We start from the raw sequence: 21,901 nt of genomic DNA on the forward strand, positions 1-21,901 counted from the left end.
TTACTATACTACTAATATTAAAAACCACAAATGAGTTTTCCTTATTGTGTTGTCTGGCTAAACTGTGCACCAAAGGTTGATAAAGGCAGTAAGAAAATACGGCGGCTGCAGCAAAATGTAGAAGACATAATATTTGAAAAGCGTCTGAGGCCGCTTTGAACTTTGCAAAATTGAAATATTCTCAAAAAGTGGCTACACCTCCATCTAGTGGACAGACTCTGACCTGCAGCCTAATTCAACAACTTCATAAAATTATTAGTGTTCTTAGTTGTTCCTCCACAGTCATTTTTCCACCTTTAGATGTATAAGGTGAGTCTGTAGGAGTTATGCTTCTGTGTGCATTAAAAACACGACTAATTGTAAACCGCTTGACAAATCTCCTCAGTAACATGAGCAGGTGTGGGACAGTGTGTGGGTGACGTGCAGGAGGAGGAGGACGAGGAGGAAGAGGAGGAGGATTTCCCCTCTCACCCCCTCTGAACTCTAGTCAGGACCTCAGAGCACAGAAAACTCAGGGAGGAAAAAGGTGAAGAAGATGAAGAAGCTGGTGGTGTTTTTGCTTTTCCTGGTCGTGCTGACCGTCTACACAGGTAGGAAACTTTACCTGATTAGGACTGCGGCATGTTGCACAGAATTATGGGGTGACTTTGACATAATTTTTATGCTGTGAATGATGTTTTGCAGCAATTTTAGATGTATTAGACCTTGAAAGATAAACATGTTAAATGGGCTAAATAGACAAGCTCCCTTAGAACAGCTTTACATGATTTTGCTTCTTTTTTCGTTGTAGTTGCAAATATTTGGATGGCATTTCAGTCAATGCATTTCAGATGTTGCACATTTACATTTCACATTTAACAGCAACTGTATGGGTCATTTAGGATTTCCTCAGTTCCTCAGTCAGTGTTTTAAGCCCTTCATTTGTGACATGATATTGGGGTTGAGGGGATACTGTTGATGTTTGTTTTTTCTTTATTATTGCATTTTCATTCCTTTCATCTGTGGAGCACTTTGAGTTACATTTCATGAAAACTGCTACATAAATAGAGTCTGGTTGACTGACGGAATACCAACATTTTTTTTTCAAGAATCAGTGAAGTCTTTTTGTCACATAGGTTTTCATATACAAGGAACCTGACTTGGTGTTTTAGTGCACAGCATATAGTAACAGATAGTGTTGCCAGTCAGTCGGTAGTAAGTGCTATGAAACAAATTGAGAATCAGTGTAACAAGTCAAATTAGCAGCAAGTGTAATGAAGTAATAAAAATATTTTCAGTGTGCAAGAATGTGAAATTTGATCACCTGAACCTGCAAGAGGAAAATAATAACCCTATTGAAAACAGTGCGTTAATGCATACATAGTCAGGGCTATAGTGAGGAGAGGCAGTAGTTGGGTTGAGTGCAGTTATTTATTTTTGCTTGCATTGAGTCGGTTCAGTTTTTCAGTCTTTATTAATGATACAGCTGGGGAATCTCTGCAGTGTTTTGCCACGTTGCTGTGGAGGCCCAGACAGCAGCAGCTCTGGCCTGTTGTGTTGACAGAGCTGGTTCATTTTCACAGCAGCTCCCTCTGGTAGAAGAGGAGGAAAGAGGCTGCCCTGCTGCCTGCTGGGGTCACGTGCTGCACAGCCTCGACTCCCCGGAGAGCGAGGACGATGAATGGGCACTTTGTTACCTTCCACCAAAATACCCCTGCCCCTCGGTCGGGACCAGGGCTGGGAGGCAGAGACAGAGAGGCCTCACTCTGCAGAGTGGGAGAGCTGCTCCCTCGGGGGCTGCAGTTTGGGGGGACAAACAACCTCACATGGACGCTGGCAAAACAGATCAGGTCAGCCGCAGCTCACCAGCAGCAGATTGTGGTGAGGAGGTTTATGCATGGGCCTGAACGCAGCTTTCAGTGTGAGGAATCTGATTAGCCAATACCCAGCTGCCAAGCAAACAGCTGTTGTGTTCAGAAAGAAAAACAAAACTGAGCTAGAGGTTAAACTCACAGTACATAGACTAAGAATAAGCACAAAAACAAACAAACCTATAAGGCAAAAACAAAGTCTTACATGAGAACTGGACATGTGACTCACAAGACATTCAAGTAAACATGTGTTGTCTTATCTCTGTGTCCACCTCAGATGCAAATCCAATCATCAAGGAGAGCTTTGCTAAGCAGCTGCTCCGCAGTAAGAGGCAGGAGCGACCGATGAAGGCCGGACACCCTGATGAGCCAATGAGGGTAAGGTCCAAAGAACACAGAAGCATTATGAGAGCTGGAGATTTAACTCTCACACTGAAAATATTCAGTGCTGTTGCAACATTTTAGCCTACTGACCTATTTAGCAAAACGTTTAAAATGTGAGTGTAGCTACAAGCACAAAACAGACATACAAATTAATAAATATATGTTTATATCCAAGTGGGTTTAAAGCAGTTATTAAATGCATTTAAGATATATCATTGTATTGAATGCAACTATTTCATATATATATATATATATATATATATATATATATATATATATATAGAGAGAGAGAGAGAGAGAGAGAGAGAGAGAGAGAGAGAGAGAGAGAGAGAGAGAGAGAGAGAGAGAGAGAGAGAGAGAGAGAGAGAGAGAGAGAGAGAGAGAGAGATAGATAGATAGATATATAGATATAGATATATAGATATAGATATAGATATATATAATATGTCACTGCAAGCATGTATTCTGGAAGGCCTCATAGTTCTTACACATACAGGGACTTAGATATGCCTAACAATGGTGCTTTCATTTTCGCAGTCCTGTGTATTGTCTTTAAAGGCGAGCTTTGAATTAAATGTTACAGCTTTGTGAACCTCTGAACAAAGCATTTATTCATATTTTACATCAGAATTAAAAGGAAAAAAAATAATTTTGTCATGTCTTAAATCTGTTTTTCAGATGCAGCTCTATGTCAGTAACTTCTCAGGTGTTGGTTATAGTTGACATGCCAAATTAAAATCAACATCAGGTCCATCAAGGGTTGGGCAACATGAAAAAAACAGAAACAAATTTCACTTTTCAGAATTTTAAGAGCAAATTAAACCTGTTTGTAAGACAAAAACTGTACCACAGTCACTGTCAATGGGAGGGGATTTTAGCTGAGCACATTTGCAATAAAGTGTCGGTCTAGACATCACTGCCTTATTAAAAACTATTCAGCCCCTATTTTTCCCTGAAGCCAAGGCTTTAAAAGCATCAAACACTGTCTTTACAGAATGACAGTTTGAACCTAATTTAACAGAGCAACAAATGACACATCTGCATTTCTGTAGTTTCATCTTTTTCTGTTCTGACTTGAGGAAAGCATAATGAAAACAGCAGTCCCTATAAAGTAATCCACCTCCAAGTGTTGTAATGCTCTGAATGCAACCATTAACCAAGGCACAAGTCACAGCATGTTTCTCTGCTTATTTGTTTCACTCATCTCTGTAATTCTGCGTTGTGTTGTGTTGGACAGACTTGAGTCAGCAAGTTTAATTCTGACTCGGTGGTTCTACCCCCGAACATCAGGCAGCCGACCTCATTTATCAGCTTTCTTGTGTTGTTTTATTCCAGGAGCACATGCTGCACATGCAGGCCCTGGATCAGAGGGCCCAGGAGACCAACATGGAGTCCTGGATGAACCCTCACTGTCCCCCTCGCTGCGACAGGAACTACGGATACCCAGTCTGAAGATGGCAAAGGTCTCTGGAATAAGCCTCCACTTTCACTCCAAGGCTCAAAACAAATGCAACACTTTTCTCCCACACAGTGGCAAACTGGCAGTTTGTATTTCAGTCAGATTTTACAGGCAACATCGGGAACGTTTTTCACACTTACACAAACATTTCCAATAACAGATTTCCTATCAACTCAGACCTAACATCACTTTTCACATTTCAAAAGGACAGTTTTCCCTACAGGGCCTGAACTCAGTCCTCTGTTTTACATACTGACTGTTTCTGTGTTGGCAGCTTTTCTTCTGATATTTCTCTTCCTGTTCTCTTGTGATATTGTCAAGTCAGTTTGACTCAACAGGAAACCTAAAAAACTTCACAGAAAGTTTCACAGCGTGCAATTATCAGTTTTCCTTTTAAAGGCAAACTAAATCCATATTTCAGTGTGTGTGGAGACACTTCTGTTGCAGTTTCAGCAGAACCACATTATCTCTGTTAGAACCTAAATGTCCTTGAGCAACTTTCCTCTTATAAATGTTCTGTTTATGGAGGAGAAGTAGAGTTTTAAAGTGATGCTTTGAGGGGTTTTTATCATAAAGCAGGAGTTTGAAAAGATGCTATTGTATCCTGATTAACCTCAACATTATATAAAAAAGTGAGTTTAAGAAAATATAGAATCATTCATGACAATCTGATAAATATCCAGTGTCTCATCACACTCTATCACACACATTTTGACTGTTTCCCTTAATTATATAGTTATTATTATATAGTTATTTTCACGCTTCATGTTTAACTTTTTTTTTTCTTTCTCTCTGTTCAGAAAAGCACCAGGACTGACTCAACGTGGACTCAATGGTGAAAAAATGAACAAAAAAAAAAAATGAAAATATATGAACTCTTTCCCTTGTTTTCTTTTTCTTTCTTCTCCTATATAATGATAATGTGAAGACAGGTATTGCATATTTACTGTATTGTCTTTTTAAAATTTTATATCAGCTGTGTAGTTTGCTGTTCTTGTAGTTTCTTCATTTATTTTCACATAGTTGTGTATCATTAGAAATTGGAAATTGGAAATTGTAAACAGTGAATGGAATCAAAAATCAATAAATAAATCATGGATTCCTACAACAATTTCATTATTATTATTATTATTATTATTATTATTATTATTATTATTATTATTATTATTATTATTATTATTAGTGAGGATAAAATAAAAGGATGGGTGATGTTTTCTGATTTTGGACCATTTCCAAAACATGACGGCTATTTCTTTAGTTAACAACAAACCTTTGACACTCAGCCAGACAGCAAAAAACTTCGATTTGCACCACATTACCACGTTACGATCACTTTTTTTTCAGGCACGCAGATCACAGTTTTTATTTTTTTAGAAGAGATGATGACTTTTTATTTTTTTGTTTACTCTTCAAGGACAGTAAACGTTTTAATGGAATAAACGATGGAGAAAAAAAACAACTTTGCGTCCTGTGTGCGTAAAGTACGCGCACACATATAAATAGCGCAGCTTTGGAGCTTGTTTTTATATTTAGAGCAGCACACGTGATGTGTTCCGCTGCAGAACAAACAGGCCTGTATTGAGAGAAGAACCTGAAATACATTTACGCACGTTTGTTTATTTATTTATTAAATAATTTTTTATTTTTTTTTAATTTAAACTAAAAAGTGTATCAAAAGCATATTCTGGGTCGGAAATCCGAATCAAATCAATTTTTAAAAAAGTAAGTGTGAAAGTGAATAGAAATATATAATAAACTAATAAAATACAGCAGTCGGGGCCTGTTTAAAAAATGCGTTTTTTCACGTATCATTTATTATGACCGAGCGTAACGTGGCCTGTGCCGACGCATTTAAAATGAAATGGCCACATTAAATTTACAAAAAACAAACAAAAAACAACATACTTGCAAGCAAAACTCTGCGCGCAGAACATCGTGGCCTGCAGCAGCGTTCCATCAGATAAACTGGATTTGAGCCTGAGGCCTTCAACGTCTGCTGGAACTAAAGAAGAAATGATTATTTTTTCAGTTCACAACTACAAGTAACGCGTTTCCCCAAAGATTAGTCATTAACAAGAACAGAAAACGGAGTTATTACTGTATATATAAAAGGAGTTAGAAAATATAGCTTTGAGGTTTTTAGAAGGTGGCCTGGTTGCTTGGATCAAATTCAGAATCTCATTTGTGCATTAAGAGGTTCAAGGCCGAAGCTGCTGCAATAAAAAGTGACAATAAACCACAACAAAATGAGAAAATTCAAATGATTTATTGAAAAGCCTCTAAAAAGCAGTCTGACACCAACTCTTTTATCTTGTTACATCAAAAGCTTCATGAACATTTTTCTATGAAAATGTAAAATATACTATATGCTAATGGAAAAATGGAATCAGTGTGCACCTTGGGGAGACCTCTTCAAATTGTGTGTTGAATTTATTTAGTTCATAATTAGAAATGTTAGACATTACAAAACTCAGAGACAGACTCAGTCTTATTTCTGTTAATACTTTTGAATTCAAAGTGCTTGAGTAGATTTTTAAATATTTGCCCCGTTGAATTGAACAGGACTTGTCAGTCTAATTGAGTCAAATAATACAGAAATATTCAATCCACAGAGTGAATTTTACATCTAAGCCTTTTCCTTGCTTCTCACAATTTACTAGCCTGAGCTCAGGTGGGAAGATACCAGGTGAAAAAAATACATTCTAGTTAGTTATAATTGCAAAATAGTAAATTTCACAAGCTCTGTACAGAAAGTAGCAACCTGCTGCAAAGGAAACATGCAACTCATGTTAACCGATGCCTTATGTGAAATGGACTTCATTTGATTTGGTCAATACATTAAATAGATGTCCAACTTTATAGTATATACACATATGCACATTACGTAGTTTGCTTTTATACATTACATACAAAAACTGCGTTGCTTAAAAATCGCACTCTGTCCTATAAACTTCAGTGTAACAAAGCACGGCGTAAAGAAATCGGGCAAGCGATCATCTTTTGTCTTTGAAGAAGCCTTTCGAAGTGCTGCTCTCTTTGATGGTGACAGTCAGGAAGTTGGTGGTTACATCCGTCACCAGGACTTTCTCCACATTGCCGAGAGACGGCCTCCACGTCACCTCATCCAAGTCGTCGTCGAGCCGGGCCGGGGACGGCCTGTCCAAAAAGTACGGCTTTTCCATCTGTGGAAGTTCAACGGGGCGGCTCAGGCTCATTTTGGAGGAGTGGTGCTTGAAGTGTGCGGGGGCCAGGTAGCCGGAGCTGTCCCTGGTCCTGTGTGAGTCCATGTCTGTCCTGTGGGGATGCGAGTAGAGCTGCTTGTAGGCGCTCCCACTGGAGATTCCCCGGCTATGCATGTGGTGGTGGTGATGGTGGTGGTGGTAGTGGTGTTTGTGGCTGTGACCGTGGTTCTCCGGATGTCTGTGGGCCAATTTGACCAGACGCATCTCTTCACCTCCATGGAGCTTCGCTAACTTGTGAGGGCCGTGGCTCACCTGCTCCTCTGCTCTCCTCTTGTGGGGCTCAGAGATGGCTGGACCCAAGCTCCCGTCCTTGAAGCGGGGCTTGGGCTTCGGGCCTCTCTTTTTGGGCATGTGGATGAGTCCATCTGAAGTGGTTTGCTGAAGCAAAGGCTGCTGGTGCTCGCGGCTGCTCAGTTCTGGCTGTCGGAGGCGAACGCTCTCTCCGCGGTTGATGGTGCTCGGTGGGAAGATGGTGGGAACAACGGCTCTCAGGCCCTCTCTGGCCCTCGGGGTGACCACCGGCTCTGGGGTTGGGTAGGTGATGTGCATCCCTCGGACTGCTTCATTCCTGAACTCATAGGACTTGGCTTTAACTTTAGCCTGAGCCTAATAGAAAATAACAAAATGAGAGGAAAAACACTAGTAAAAACTGGAAATAAAAATGCCACAATTCCATCCCCCCCCCCCAAAAAACATTGACAGCTCAACAGGTATTGTGACAGTAAGACAGCATGCATAAAACCAGGACCTAATTCATTCATTTATTATTGCATTTTTAAAATTTCATCATTTTTTCTTTACTTCATCTTCCTTCTCTGCTCTACCATGTAAACATATGTACCATTAAAAAGCTTGTTTCAACCCCTGCCTAACATATAGCACTGCAGTTACACTCAATGCATCTAACATTTGAAATAAATCCAGCTACAAACACACAGTAAAACTCTACTGTGTCAGCATTTACTGGTGAACTCCCGCTAACCCATTTTCAACAACAGCCCTGTCAACGGAGATCCTGGTATTTCGTTCAAGACAAACTGTCGGTCATTAAGCAATTTTTCACGGTTCACCGTCCTGAAAAAGATGAAGCATCAGGCTCTGTTGCTTTACTCAACCGATTACATTGACATGGGACTGTGGCATTTTGTTGATCTTAATGTAAAGATGGATTTAATAAGAAAGACTGAGGAAAGCAGCAGCTTAGAAACAAGACTGGCTGCTCTTCAGCGCCTCTTGAAGTGTGTCAGCTTGACAAGCAAAATGAAGGCACACTCGGTGTTTTAAATATGCACAATCACTAGTATGATTAAAGGATGCTTGCACATTTAGTAAACAGTGTGTAAGTGCAAGCAGAAAATACAAAACACACGCCATGAAGTAATGCAAATGCATGCACTGGAGTTTCACGTGTCGCATTACTAGCCAGAAGCATGCAACGAGAAAAACAGCAAACAGGGCTGCTAACAAATACCTTGAGCAGAAACGTCTTGGGTTTTGGTCCTCTCTTTTTGGGCCCGTAAAGCTCCCTTTCACGCTCCCTGTGGAAAAAAAAAATAAAGCAACGGACCCATTTTGAGTGTCACGGGAGCAAAGTGCACCGAGGACACCGTGTAGTTATTGGACACATTCATTGGCTCTGCCCACGAAAGAAAAAAAAAAGGCCAGACATCTTACCTCTGCTCAAAAGCGGCAAACAAGCGGGAGTCCAAAATATTCTCCTCCGGCTCCCAAGTGCTGTATCTGTGGATTAAAAATGCAGCTTTTAGATTGAGGAAGCTGACAGCCGCCGTAGCGTTAGCCTGCGAGCTAAAGATCCCCATCGTGCAGTTTTAATCCTCGCTAGCTCCGCCGAAGCTAACGACAGCCGACTGTAACTGTACAGGCACTAGAAAAAACACACACACAACAACCCATGCAGGAGACACACAACGTAGCGGACTTACTTGGGAGACCAGCCCTTCCATTTCACAAGGTATTCAATGCGACCCTGCGTGCCATCAGAAACAAACAACTCCCGTTAGCTTGCAGGAACAGTGGTATTAAGAGTGCGGTGGCGGTGCGTTACATTGAGCGCTACGGGAAGTAGGAAAATACAGCCGGAGCTTACCTTCCTTATCCTGCGTTTGATGATAGACTCGGCGGCGAACACCCTCTCCCCGACGGCAGACAGCTCCATGTTTACTCCGGCGCTACCTACCCACCGTTAGCTCGGCGGACGCTAACGCTAGCAGGGCAGATATTTTTCTCCAGTCGCAGCCACTCTGAATTCCCGACAGACCATAATACTCCCGAACAGAATGGACGTCAGCGCAGTGGTTTTCTCTTTTTTTACGTCGTTGCTAGGGAACGGCAGTCGGTGGAACCTCGAGAAGGGCGGCGATTGGCCAAGGCGTTGCTACGTGCTCGGGTTGCTAAGTGAGGGGCGGAGCATGCGCCTGAGTGAATTCTTTCGGCGGGGGGGAGAAAATGGTGGCGTTCTTTTTTAATTTTTTTTTTCTCTTTGGCTCTACCCGCGCTGTGAATCATTTCGCGCAAGTTATACGACATGTAGAAAAAACACGTGGTGACGAAGTGTCGTAGTGAAATAAAGAGGTTAAACTACAACAAGGCTACTTAATTTATGCGACATTGCCAGAAACGCGAGATTTTCGTTGAGTCCGTCCAGCAACGCATTTATTTGCTCGATGCATCAAAAACGCTTTAATCTATAAAAATAAAAACTGTGACAGTTTTATGTAAATCGTTACAAATACTCATTTGTCCTCACTGTATCAGGCTAAGCTCAGAAGATAAACGCACTATTTTTTTTTTTTATGAAAACAATTTTTCACCCCAAACGAACCTTGTGGGTTAAATTTGAAGGAACAGCTTTATCAATTTGTTTCCTGTTTTAGTTATTCTTGCGTTTTGTTTCTTAAGATATGTTTAGAATATAAAGTATGCTCAAATCAAACACCTGTCATGCATTTTAAAGACATGTAGGTGAGTGTACCTGCGGCTGAAAATGAATTATAGTTCATTTGTTTTCTTCTGCTGTTGTCAAGGTCCTCAAATAAGCAAGAAAACATCAGCTGATGCGTGAATAAATCCATTTTTCCCCCTTGTCCTGTCAGCTTCCTCTCTCGTTGATCTCTCCAATAAAACACATGAAAACACGGTGATTCATGAACTATTCGCTCACAGCTTTGGTACCAAAACTTTTGCCTGATAATGAGTTTATTGAAACAAATGTTGCGCAAAAAAATACCTGAAATAAATCGTATGTGCTTCTGTTAGACGGCCAGTGCTTTTTTTTTTTTTAAAGGAGCAGCAAACGTAACAAGAAAACCAATAAATAAATAAATAAATAAATGAAGGCCTGTTTTTAGTCGCTTAAACTGCGGCTTTTACAGCCAAACTGAAGTAAAACGTATTGCTAAATATCCTTTATCGTTCCATTTTATTTTAAACTTTATTTATTAGTGTATTTAGAGGCATAATGAACGCCTCATGGAGCAGGCCGACTGGTCACTTTGACGCGCTGAGAAATATAAACCTATTTAAATAATTTTCATAAATGTTTTTAGGGGGCAGGGTCCGAGAACAGACAGAAACAATAGGTAGCAATTCTAAATAAAATTAATTTCAATAAACAGGAATAACAAATAATAATATTAACAGCAGTAATAGTAATAATGATAATAATACATTGGATTTATTAATGAAAACTGAATTATACACATTCAGGAAGAATATGAGTAATTGATAGACTGTATGAACAGGCGCATCTGCTTCAATGAAACAACTCTCCTGTGCTTATTTTCAGGCCAAATTTGATGAAATTATTCATGCAATTAATGTATTACCCACTGCAAAATGTAATTTATATTTTTTTAAAAAGCGTTAATAACGTTAATGCCTGCTTGAGGCTGCTGTAAAGCCAAATCAGAACATCATGACTTAAAATCATGCACAAATGTTGTTAAATCTAAGGAGAATATTTGAAGGTGACATTTATTTCCCCTCTCTGTCTGAATGAACAGGCTCACTTAGGATTTAGACACTTAATAAAAAGTTCAGTTTAGTAATCCTAATTCATATTTTTCTGACGCTGGTCAGGAAGAAGAAGAAGAAGAAGCGTGATTTCATTTCAACGGTTGAAAATGCAGTTTTGTACTGCTTACATTTGATTTAAAAATCAGGATTATAATGATTGTCGCCGACGGATAAATTAAAAACTGCTTATGCCAAACATTTGTCTCTCTAACATCAAATGCCTAATAAGTAAAAAATAAAAAACTAAATCCAAGTTAGCGCAGAGTCCAAGAAAAAAAAAGCTCTTCAGAATCATTTGATGTTGCAGGATAATTACTCTGCAGTGATTTATGATACTGACAGTTTATCATCCATTTTATTCACATTATTTGTCGTTTTAGATTCGCTACGTGCAAAAAAAAAACATCTCTGAGATCGCAAATATACCTAAACCTTTTAGAAAAAAAAACGTGCCGTGGACATGAAATATTCCCAAATATCTTCATTTTAACGCGCAACACTGAAACCAAACTTCACTTAAACCGGTTCTAATCAAATCAGGTCATTTCAAATCAAACTCCTGCAGGCTGATAAGACACACAGCGATCATCATTTGCTCCTTTCTTTAACAGACGCACAGGAAGACTGGAATAGTTGCCAAATACACCAAATCATTTCCTTTAAAAGCTGAAACCCCGAAGGAACAGTCAGACAATGGGACCATCTAAACCAAACGTGATTTTTTGGAAGACACCTTCATCATCTGATGAGGCTTTGCTGGTGAACACAGCAGCGGAGTCCTTCAGCCTGCAGCGGAGCCGCTTATTATCTGTATCTGTACATCAGGCTATGGTTGGACTCCTGTCTTTCAGCGCACAAACATCCTGGGCGCAGACAGAAAGAGAAGATGGGCGCATCTCAGGCTCTGGATGCGATTGGTCTCGGCGCGTCTGCAGTGCAGCAGTGCCGCCGCCGTTAAAACACCATTGGTTGGCTTGTATCTGGGCAAGACGCGGGCTGTCGGTGAGCGCACAGACGGGAAACCACGAACAGCAACACAGAGGCGCTAATACAGAAACTGCAGTAATATGGAAAGCAAAAGAAAAAGGGGGATTACAACAATCTGCGTCTACACTGACCAAATTTCAGCATGTTTTTGTTAGATGCGAGGGAATTACGCAGCTGAGGTCTGGCGATCATGAAGTGAAAAAACGAACAGGCTGGAAAATATTAAGTTGTTGCATTTTTTTTATTCCTCTGGTAACTTTCTCTTGAAACATCCCAACCGAATCCTACTTTAATCCCTCATTTATTTTATTTTTTAAATACAAAATCAACACGAATGGAGAGACGAGGAAGGGGAGTTTGATCAGTCAGGGTCTAATGACACGCACAGGTGTGCATCCAAGTTTCTTAAGGTATTAACGGGTGGTTTTTACACATTTCTTCAACTAAATCTTCATTTTCCTCAAGAAAACTTCCATTTCTACGCAGGCTGCCAGTCTTCAATCGATTCCAAGCGAGCCAGGCTTCAGGATGGACAGGCCCAGCGAGCAGAGCCAATCAACAGTAAACACATACACCTTCAATTCATTATTTAGGGAAAACTCCAGGTACCAGCATGGCCTCATCACAATACCGCAAAACGAAAGCGCCATGTGGGCCATGCGTCAGGCACCGATGGATGATTCGGGGATGAGTTACTTGTTTTGTTGGTCATAAACTGGATTTAGAAGCTGGTTGATCTCAGCAGGTTAGATGATGAAAATGAGACCTTTAAATGCCGGAATGGTGAGTGTTCTCTGTGCTCTGGCGGCGGTCCAGACCGGTCTCCTCCACACAAAAGTCATTTTCCAGTAAATACAACGCAGATTCATTCTGACAGAGAATCCGTGTGGTGGCTGTGTGACAGAAATCCTGAGCTGATTTTTTTTCTCCCTTTTTGACAAATTAAATTTTCCTAAGTAAAGAACAGCTGGGTTCACTGGTGAATCACTTGTTCTTCCAAAGAAGTGCGTAACAGTTAAGTCTGTCTTAATTAAAAAGAAGAAATAAGAATGACGTTTGCGTAAAAGGCTGCTTTTAACTGAGATTAAGTGGTTTAGAAATCTGTGGTTTTTCTGTGTATCTGCAGCGAAAATAGTCCAGTTGAAGTCTCTGTGACAGTGGAACACATACTTAGATTTTTATACTTTTAGGAACATTCCCTGGAAGTGTCCAGTTTATCGTCTGTCAGGAACCATTTACGGGCCTCTCTCCGCCATTCGTGCGTAAATGCAGCTCGATCTGACCGCTGACAGGAAGAGAAACTGAACGTGAATCATAATTTTTTCCATCTCGTGCAATTCTTATCCTATTAATCAGATGCCATGGCCATCTTGTTGGGGATTTGTTTATTCGGCGTGCAAACAAGTCATCTCACTGTTAGAGGAAATAACTTGGTATTTAACGCTTCGGGGAATTTCCCGCTGCAGCTTCTCAGCGGGAACATCGCTGCATTTTCTTCTGCAGCAGCTGCTTCGCAGAGACGCGCTGGAAAAGAAAGTGGATGGAGGAGAGAGAGGACAGCCATTTTCTCTGTCGTTGCTCGCATTAATGCGCACAGAAAGCAGTTTTATTGGCGGGCTGCAACGGAGGAAATGGTCGAGGGCTGCCTCCTCTGTCATCTCCGTCGTCGATCTGCGCCGTTTCCACAGACAACTCGCGCGTTTGCAGCGTCGGGAAACGGCAGAAATCTGTCACTGGTCACCTCACACAGCGTTTACATGACAGAGAGCGATGTTTCGGGGAAGATTACGAAGCAGGAGAGCTCCTCTGCACATCTCTCCTTTAAAGCGCCCTTCAGTTATTCAGAGGAACAGCAACTGGCTCTGCCTCCTGACTGAAATGTTAGAACGAGGAAACCGTGGAAATGTGGACATAAAACCCCGCGTTATGCCACTTAAGCCGAACCTGCAGGTCGAGCGAAGAAATCAGTTTGCTCCCGTTGAGTCTCTCTCAGCGTGTCAGCAGGATTTATTCAAGAAACACCTGACAGGAGCAGCTGTTCGGGTTAAAATTATGAGCTTTAAGCGACTAAGTGCTTCTCGGAAACACATTTTAGCTCAGCTGAACCACTGAAGAGCGATTTTTTTCTCAATTTCTCATCCAATAAAGAGCAGTTCAGAACAAGTCAGAACCCAGTCAATACCACAACTGGCTATAAAAGCCAGGAGTGAATGTCCTGGGAAAGTTTTAAATGCATGAAACTCTCCTCATGTAGGCTGTCCAGGAGCTGCAACATGGGATCCTGCATGGTTAGGTGATGCTCATCTGAAAATACACCCACAGGCTCTGCAATAATCCTCACGGCCTGCAGCCTGCACACACACACACACACACACACACACACACACAGAGTTACAGCCACAAATAGAGCCAAGCACAGATTTAGCTCCTTCTGAGGTACCATTTAAGATCAGCAGCTACAGCAGCCGCCCTTTTCCTGCTCAAATGTTCAGCAGTGGGGAAGCCGTGGTCACATGTGATTCAAGAGAAGACAAATCAAACAAATTCACTTGCAAACAATTCTTTTTTATTATTGCAAAATGTATCATAGAAAGCCTTCACTTTTTAAGTCTGCACAGAAAATATCAAAAGTGCTCAAAAGTGTCCTCACAGAGTTGTTCAAAGCACCTCAGATCACATAGCGCTGAAAGGGATTTTGAAAAAGAAAAAAAGGAGAAGAAGGAGGCATGTGTGGCACAAGGGAGTAGCACTGATTATGAAATGTGCTTTTGCACACTTCTAATTAACATTGTGTTGCAAAAAAAAGAAAAAAAAAAGACAAGCCCGCACATAACTGAGCATGTCAGGGTGCCAAAGAACAGAAACATGGAAAGCTGAATCACAGCAGCTGGAGGGACTAATCTGTTGGATTTAAGCAGCTCGTGCAGATTTGAGACTGATATCAGCCATTTAGTTAGTCTGCTGCTGAACAACAGAAACTAACAGAGACTCAGGGTTGAATACGATCACTTTAAATGGAGGTGACTTGTGCTCAGTATCAGATTTTGCGCTGCATGACTCAAGAAAAGCAAAGCAATCTTGATTCATTTTCCATTTAAAAGCCTCCCTTCTCCCTTTTCAACAGCGCAAATCATATTTATCGACAGAAAGGCGCTTCATTTTCCTTTTAAGCGCTTGTTTTAGCATGCCGTAATGGCAGAATCTGTCCAAGCAGCACGCATCCTTTAAATCTGTCCATCTGTTCACTCTCTCTCACACACACTCACACATACAGACACAGTGTAATTTACCATGATTCAATATAATTCTTCTTTCTTACAAAATTCTCCATATAGCCTACATTTGTTTAACATCATCTGAGACAGCTGAGGGTATAAATCAAATTACATCCATAGAAAAGAGAAGAGTATTTACAGGAATAAGTGCATCTCTAAGTAATGTTCTGACAAATGTTTGCAGTTTAGGCTTGAAATAGATGAAATTTACTGCATGTGATAAAGTCTTCAGAAATAATAACAGCTTATAAGAGGAAATATGCAAATAACGCAATTTTATCTGATCTATACAAAATGAAAACAACATCAAGGGTTTGTTTTTACATTCAAGCATCCAAAAATACAAATATATATATCATTTACATCTATACACAGGTGGCATCCAGCTCTGTTATGCTGTTACGTATTCCTTGAACGTAACCGTGAGGCAGTTTGTAGTAATGTCTGTGATGACTATATTCCCAAGGAAAGGCTGGAAAGAAGGAAACGTCTCCTCTTTCCTCTTTTCATGGTTAGAAACAGACACCGAGTCAACTTTCTTCTCCTCTGCAGGTTTTTGTGCTTCAGTCTGGGGCTGATTTTCTGTTTGCACATCTGTCTGTGTTAAGTCCTGCGTTAGCGCTTCAGCCTGTGTTTGTGTTTCAGGCTGGGTCGCCGTAGGCCTCGACTTGACAATACTCAAGTCGATGGGTTCCTCTTGGTCTGTGTAGCCACAGTCCTGCAGTCTGTCGTGGCTCTGGTGTCCATTTTGGTCGACGCTGATGCTTTGGGCAGGCAAAGACGCTGCGTTTGGAGCGCTGATGCTCCTGCAGCTCAAAAACCTCTTAGTGCCCCCGTGTTCCTTGCCATCCATGTCAGAGAGGTGTCGTTTTAGACCTTGAAACCCACCTTGGCTTACTCTTTTGTCCGGCAGTGAGGAAACTCCCTGATCTGAAGTCAGGGGGAGCAGATTAGGCTTGGTTGTCAATTGTAAAGGCTGATCCGCTGGAAGCTGCCCCTGACCCCTGACCTCAACATGTTTATCCTGTTCCGTCACAGTTGGCTCCGTTTTGGGGGACTGTTCCTTCGCTTTGGGGCAATCTCCGTTAAATCCAGTCGGTTTGTCTTTGGGGTTTTTTGCAAATCCATTCATGAGGCCGAGCTTTTTGACCAGCTTCATCTTCTCGAGCTGGTTCTCCGGGCTGCAGTCCGTTCCCTGTGGCGACTTTTCACCACTTTCAGAATCCCCATTTTTAATCTTAGCTGCTTGCATTCCGTTTTCCATGTACTTGCTCATGACAATGACAATCCGCCCATTCTTGTTTTTGTTCTTCACGATCTTTAGTTTGCCGCTGCTGACGCCATTCGACTGTGGCAGCGTGTCCTCTTTAGGTTTTGCCTTCTCTGGCTCTTTGTGCCCGTTGAGGTCAGCCGGAAGCTTCTTCAGCTCCATGGTGATATCCTTCACTTTGGTCAGACAGCCGGAGTCCTTGTCCCGAACCCACTTCTGCTGCAGCACTGGGGGCAGGTTGTAGCCTTTGTTAGCCAGCTCTGGAGCTTTGACGTCACGCGGTTTAACAAATAAAGGCTCGTGCACTTTGAGGTCCGGCTGGTAGTGGTGATGCTTCTTGCCGTTGAGCTGATAGTAGAACTTCTTGCCGTTGGGCTGCTGCTCGGCCTCCCTGCACAGCGACTGGTACTGGTGGTGCTTGCTACTGTTCAGCTGGTACTGCTGGGCTTGGGGACGGAGCATCTGGATGGGGCTGGACTTTTGACAGTCGTCGTCGTCCAAGGACGCCCCGTGAAGGTCGGCCAGAATACTGGACCTCCTGGCAAAAGACGGAACCTGTGAAACAAGACGGTAATTGTTAAAAAAATTGCATCAATGTTTCAAGAAGAAGAATGAGATGGTTCCTTGCGTTTCAGTGAATGTTTTAAATAAAGGGTTTCCCTCTGAGCTGGAAATGTGATTAATGACTAGCTGTCTACAGTATCTGAACATGTGTCTGTGTCAGGGTGTAACAAAGATCCAGGCTTTCATGGGGCCCATGAGCTGTGATGAAGACACTGGGCTTGGAATGTGTGAAGGGGCTCTTCTGAGGTGCAGTTTATTGCAGGGGCCTCGGGTCCATGTTCACACAGGCCTCCCATGGTTCCCTCACAGCTCTTTGAGCCACCGGCCGGCAGTCAGAGTGACATTTTAGATTGTCTCCTGTGGCTGTGACCTCAGCTCAGAGGAATGTCACTGGCTGCTTTGTGTCCCGTCATTGACTTTATCCCATGTGTTACCACCAACACCCTCCTGAGAGGAACAAAAACACACCTCTGAGAGGTTCCCTTGGCCTTTTGGGCCCATGATTGATACACTAAACCTACAATTCACAGTCATTTAGGTACAACAGTTAGGTCAGGAAGCTGGTCCCTGTAAAATTCAATGATGGTAACATCTTGGATATTCATTTTTTTATGACAAATATTCCAATTTTAACAGTGTAAGCACTCCCAGCACCCAAATGAAACCTGTGAAAACAGATGTAGAATTCCTTCTTTGGGTCATGACTAGTTTTTTTGAAGTCTGAGAAAACAACTCCTTATGAAGCCATCAGAGTTCAAAGAGTTAAAAGAAAGTTTCAGTACAAACTGCATGTGCTGAGTTTGAAGGACAAGTCAGCATACAAAGCAAAGTGGATCTAAGGAAAGATGCTCTCAGTTGCATTATGGGAAATGTAAGATCCAGCATTTCCAGATCTTGACCTATGCAAAGAACTGAAAGTAAGCTGCATGTATCTTGTAATTCTAGCCAATGTTGCCCCTGTAAATTAGCCTCTTTATAGAACTTGAATATGTTTTTTTAAATCTAATTTAGTGGGATTAGAGAGGGGATTATGTATTAAAATGAATCTCAAACATAACTACACACTCACCGGCCACTTTATTTACTTTACTTTGACTGATTCAGTCAAATACAACATCTCTATGATAAATTTTACTTTTGCACAGCTTCTACACTTTTAATTTTTGTTGACGTCAAAAATGCGGTTAGAACGGTAGTGCTGATGTACTGGATTGCATTACATTCAAAACTCTTCCTAATATTTTGTCAGCTCTGTTAACATACATGAGAGGCAAAATACTACATACATTTTTGAATATAATGCAGTCCGGTACATAACCTCAACTGTAAACATTAAGCATAATCATCAGTTTTTGACAAAATTGACAAAAACTGAAAATGTAAGTCCTTTGTAAAAGTAGAGTTTATATCATTATCATTATAATTTCGTCTTTGTGATCACTGTACACAGGGAAATAAGAGTCACTGGAGTCAAATTCCTTGTTTGCACGTACAAACTTGGTCAATAAAGTTGATTCTGATTAGACCTCATGGGTCTATCTAATAAAGTGTGAGTGTAATCTATCATTTCCTACTTAATGAGAATCTTTATTCTCTTACTTGAACCAGTAGGTGCTTGGGCTTAGGTCCTCTCTTGCGATATCCCATCAGCTGTTCTTGACGTTCTCTGTGTGAGGGAAACCAGCAGCCAATCAGTGAACTATCTCACAGTGATGTGTCGTGGTTGCATGGCAACACAACGTCATGAGTGTCCTCCTCAGGCTCAATTAGAAAACACTGAGCCCACATTACAACTTCCTGACACAAAGTGAAATTCATTCAAGACAAATTAAAACAGCATGAATTTTTATTTCCTTATTCCAAAGTTTCTTTGCACAGAATCAAATATTTAACACCTCATTGCACTTGTCCTCATCAGTGGCTCAAACTGAAGCTCTTCCCCCCCGAAATAACACTCAATATCCAGTGTAATGTCTATATGCACAGTAGAAGATGAAGTCCAACCCCTCTCCGACTTTTCTTTCCTCTCCAAGGCAGTAACTCAATACCACAGACAGGAGTGATGTCAGAATCCTCCCCCACCACATCTAATTACAATGACGACTCAGTGTATTTTCATAGCCTGGCATTCAGACGATTCGGCTCCCCAGAGAGACACGCAATTAGTTTCAATAAAATCCCTCCTCCTTCAGAGAGATAATTGCAAAAACAGACGCAGAGTGATGTCGGTGTTTTGCTTTAACATGTGACCTGCCTGAAAGGTTGTCGTAAGCAAAAAGCTGAGAGAAAAGCCAGTGACACTTTAACCATGCCATGCGTTGAAGAAATTCAATTACATCGTACTTCGCATGGAGCTGTCTGCTCAGTCACTCAACAGACTATTTAGCAATTAGGTGAGCAGCTAAGGACGTGACTCTGGGTTCAGTTTTTATTTACTTAAATACCCTAATTTACAACAATTACTGAACCACTAGTTATTTCACGCTCACTTAAGTCTTGCTTTCCTCTTGCACTTCCATTACATCAGATATAAGTTCGACTTTCTGAATGATGTAATGTGCAGAATTTGACACTAGACTGTTGTCACATTCATCTGCTGAATGAACAAAGTGCCTCTGTGCTGGACGCATGCAGGCTGTACAGAAAACTGCACTAACTGTACAAAACACATGAGTAAACAACTTGCACAAGTTAGATGTGGAAAGTAGGGCAGCAACTAACAAGTGTTCTCATTGTTGAATAATCTGTTGATTATTTTCTCCATTAATTCTTTAGTTGTTTGGTCTATGAAATGTTTCGTCGACATTGTGCCTTGTATATTTGTCTTTAAACTGTTTTGTAGGTGCATGTTTAAGCTTATATCAACTGAACATATAGTTCACATCAGTCAATTCAGAAAAAATAACTTATTTCATAAACTACCAGCGAACCAGTAACAATTTTTGCTTTGGTTAGTTCATCACTTTGGCCAATCAGTGATAATTAGTTAATGTATTATTCCTGTGGAAGATGACACAGGTTCATGTGGTGGAGCAGCAGCTGAGCTCGATAACCTGATGCTGACACTCCAATAACTATCAGATGACAAAAAGTAGATGCTCAACAAAGTGTTACAGTTTGCTCTGGTGACCCGAGTTTAACCCCCACATGACCCTGTGATGACACTGGGCTTAAAGCTTAATCAAACACTTCTGACATATTATGCACAAGTTTTTCAGATAGTGTGAACATGTGAACTACAAGCACAGAGCTCCTCCTTTACACCTATAATTGAGTGATGGACAATTCACATACTGTGAAAACTGGAACAGTGGGAAACAGCGGATTTAAACCTGTTTGGTCTTGTTCTGTAGCAGGTTTATGCAGCTCTGAACTCACCTGTCTTGGAAAGCATCGAGCAGCCTTGGATCCAAGATGTTTTCTTCTGGTTCCCATGTGTTGTATCTGTCCAGAGAGGAGACACAAAACAACTAATTCAGTCTATAAATCCTCCTTTAGCTTTTACTTGTAAGCGTGCACATGTATAAACAACACGCTGAGACACTTGTCCTCCCTGTGGATGCACGCGTAATAAATCACGAGTTAACTTTTACGCACGGCGGTAGGAGGAGGACGCAGCGGCCCAGCCTCCACGCACATCCGGATACATGGGCATTTCTTAAACATAGCGCGCAATTATAGACACGTCTTCTTTTTAATTGGCACACTGGGGATTACAAACATCGTAAAACCACATCCATCATCGAGGGGGCCAACGCGTTGAGCGCCCAAACCAAGAACGCGCAACCGCCCATATGCGCGCCCACGCTTGCAAGAATGCACACATTCACTCGCTTCTGTTTTGAATTTCATTATTATTATTATTGCTGATGCTGTTCATGATCGGACTCACCTTGGAGACCATCCTCGCCACTTGACCAGATACTCGACTCTCCCCTGTGAAGGAGAACAAACGGGATAAATGAGTTACTTTACTCAGCTCTGCACCGTCATCTTAGCAAAATATGTCACGAAAGAAGAAATAATCCATCAGAACGAGAAAGGATTGGAAATCAGCCTCCTTTCCCACATGCATGTGTGTGAAAATGTCCTTCAGCGCTCTGGTGACCAACCTTTCTGCTGCGCTTCTTCTCGATGCTCTCCACCGCAAAGACGTGCTCTCCCGCGGCGGGTAGTTCCATTTTCCGATACGAGAGAAGCGACTCTTCTGTTTTTCTTTTTTCTGTCTCTCTCTCTCTCTCTGTCCTCTTTGCTTTTGTTATCGGACACCCTGATCGCGATGCTTTCAGGGCCGTTTCTTCCCTGCTGCTGCTCCTCTGATGTATGAAACACAAGACCCCCCTCCGCCTCCTCCTGTTTTCGCTGCTCCTCTTCCCTCGCTTTCCCCCTTCAGAGAGACTCGCTCTGCAGACGAGTTGAAGCTGCAGCGAGAAAACACTTCATGCAAATAGACGTTGGCGTGACGTCAGGGGAGGGGGAGGTGACAAGGGGCGGGGTTCTTCCCGTGGTACGTTCGGGTGACACCGGGAGAAAATGCAATCACGACTTCAAAGGCGTAAAGGACACTTTATAAGAGCTGGAGATTAAGTAAAAAGCACAATTTTCCCGAGGTGGAGCCACTTTAAATGACGAATGTGGACATAAATGCAACAACTGGTGATTAAAGTGCCAGTTTTGTTACTGTGGCACACAGACATCAACACACATTTGCACAGCTCTTCCTCTTTACTCGGCTTTTTTAACATAAAAACATCAAGAATATGTTGCAGTAGTTATCTGTGGTTGACAGCGTGTCCATGCTCCACTAGATCGTTCTGCATTCCGGCTGATTCCAC

At 41.6% G+C, this 21,901-nt stretch overlaps 3 protein-coding genes across 4 annotated transcripts; 1 reads left to right on the forward strand and 2 right to left on the reverse strand.

Annotated features, from left to right (window-relative positions):
* The first annotated feature begins 436 nt into the window (after positions 1–436).
* On the forward strand, positions 437–4,804 carry c4h17orf67 (chromosome 4 C17orf67 homolog). Its single transcript, XM_023283561.3, has 4 exons — positions 437–590; positions 2,128–2,228; positions 3,570–3,697; positions 4,494–4,804. Exons 1-3 carry the CDS (start codon positions 536–538, stop codon positions 3,684–3,686), a joined length of 273 nt encoding a protein of 90 aa, XP_023139329.2. The 5' UTR covers positions 437–535; the 3' UTR covers positions 3,687–3,697; positions 4,494–4,804.
* Positions 4,805–5,940: 1,136 nt separating this feature from the next.
* On the reverse strand, positions 5,941–9,228 carry cbx8b (chromobox homolog 8b). The gene is made up of 5 exons (XM_023283542.3): positions 9,043–9,228; positions 8,879–8,922; positions 8,610–8,675; positions 8,407–8,473; positions 5,941–7,541 (listed from the first exon to the last, which is right to left on the reverse strand). The coding sequence occupies exons 1-5, from the start codon at positions 9,109–9,111 to the stop codon at positions 6,687–6,689; spliced, it is 1,101 nt and encodes a 366-aa protein (XP_023139310.1). The 5' UTR covers positions 9,112–9,228; the 3' UTR covers positions 5,941–6,686.
* A 5,273-nt stretch (positions 9,229–14,501) lies between these two features.
* On the reverse strand, positions 14,502–21,683 carry LOC111577320 (E3 SUMO-protein ligase CBX4-like). Of its 2 annotated transcripts, XM_023283538.3 has the most exons (5): positions 21,179–21,635; positions 20,959–21,002; positions 20,445–20,510; positions 18,666–18,732; positions 14,502–17,057 (listed from the first exon to the last, which is right to left on the reverse strand). In XM_023283538.3, exons 1-5 carry the CDS (start codon positions 21,245–21,247, stop codon positions 15,624–15,626), a joined length of 1,680 nt encoding a protein of 559 aa, XP_023139306.3. In that variant the 5' UTR covers positions 21,248–21,635; the 3' UTR covers positions 14,502–15,623. The 2 variants fall into 2 exon arrangements, with proteins under 2 accessions (XP_023139306.3, XP_054866262.1); XM_055010287.1 differs by lacking the exon at positions 18,666–18,732 and having other exon boundaries at positions 21,179–21,683.
* Between the last annotated feature and the right edge of the window lie 218 nt (positions 21,684–21,901).

This window comes from Amphiprion ocellaris, chromosome 4, assembly GCF_022539595.1.
Source record: "Amphiprion ocellaris isolate individual 3 ecotype Okinawa chromosome 4, ASM2253959v1, whole genome shotgun sequence".
Classification (NCBI taxonomy): Eukaryota; Metazoa; Chordata; class Actinopteri; family Pomacentridae; genus Amphiprion; species Amphiprion ocellaris.

Excerpts from the sequence above, each read along its gene's own strand:
- LOC111577320 (XM_023283538.3), bottom strand. The coding sequence starts at position 21,247 with ATGGAACTACCCGCCGCGGGAGAGCACGTCTTTGCGGTGGAGAGCATC. Across the intron at positions 20,511-20,958 it reads TGGCGAGGATGGTCTCCAAG|ATACAACACATGGGAACCAG; the intron begins GTGAGTCCGATC and ends CTCTCTGGACAG. Across the intron at positions 17,058-18,665 it reads CCAAGCACCTACTGGTTCAA|GTTCCGTCTTTTGCCAGGAG; the intron begins GTAAGAGAATAA and ends CTTGTTTCACAG.
- cbx8b (XM_023283542.3), bottom strand. The coding sequence starts at position 9,111 with ATGGAGCTGTCTGCCGTCGGGGAGAGGGTGTTCGCCGCCGAGTCTATC. Across the intron at positions 8,923-9,042 it reads TCAAACGCAGGATAAGGAAG|GGTCGCATTGAATACCTTGT; the intron begins GTAAGCTCCGGC and ends GATGGCACGCAG. Across the intron at positions 8,676-8,878 it reads TGGAAGGGCTGGTCTCCCAA|ATACAGCACTTGGGAGCCGG; the intron begins GTAAGTCCGCTA and ends TTTAATCCACAG.
- c4h17orf67 (XM_023283561.3), top strand. The coding sequence starts at position 536 with ATGAAGAAGCTGGTGGTGTTTTTGCTTTTCCTGGTCGTGCTGACCGTC. Across the intron at positions 591-2,127 it reads CGTGCTGACCGTCTACACAG|ATGCAAATCCAATCATCAAG; the intron begins GTAGGAAACTTT and ends TGTCCACCTCAG. Across the intron at positions 2,229-3,569 it reads ACCCTGATGAGCCAATGAGG|GAGCACATGCTGCACATGCA; the intron begins GTAAGGTCCAAA and ends GTTTTATTCCAG.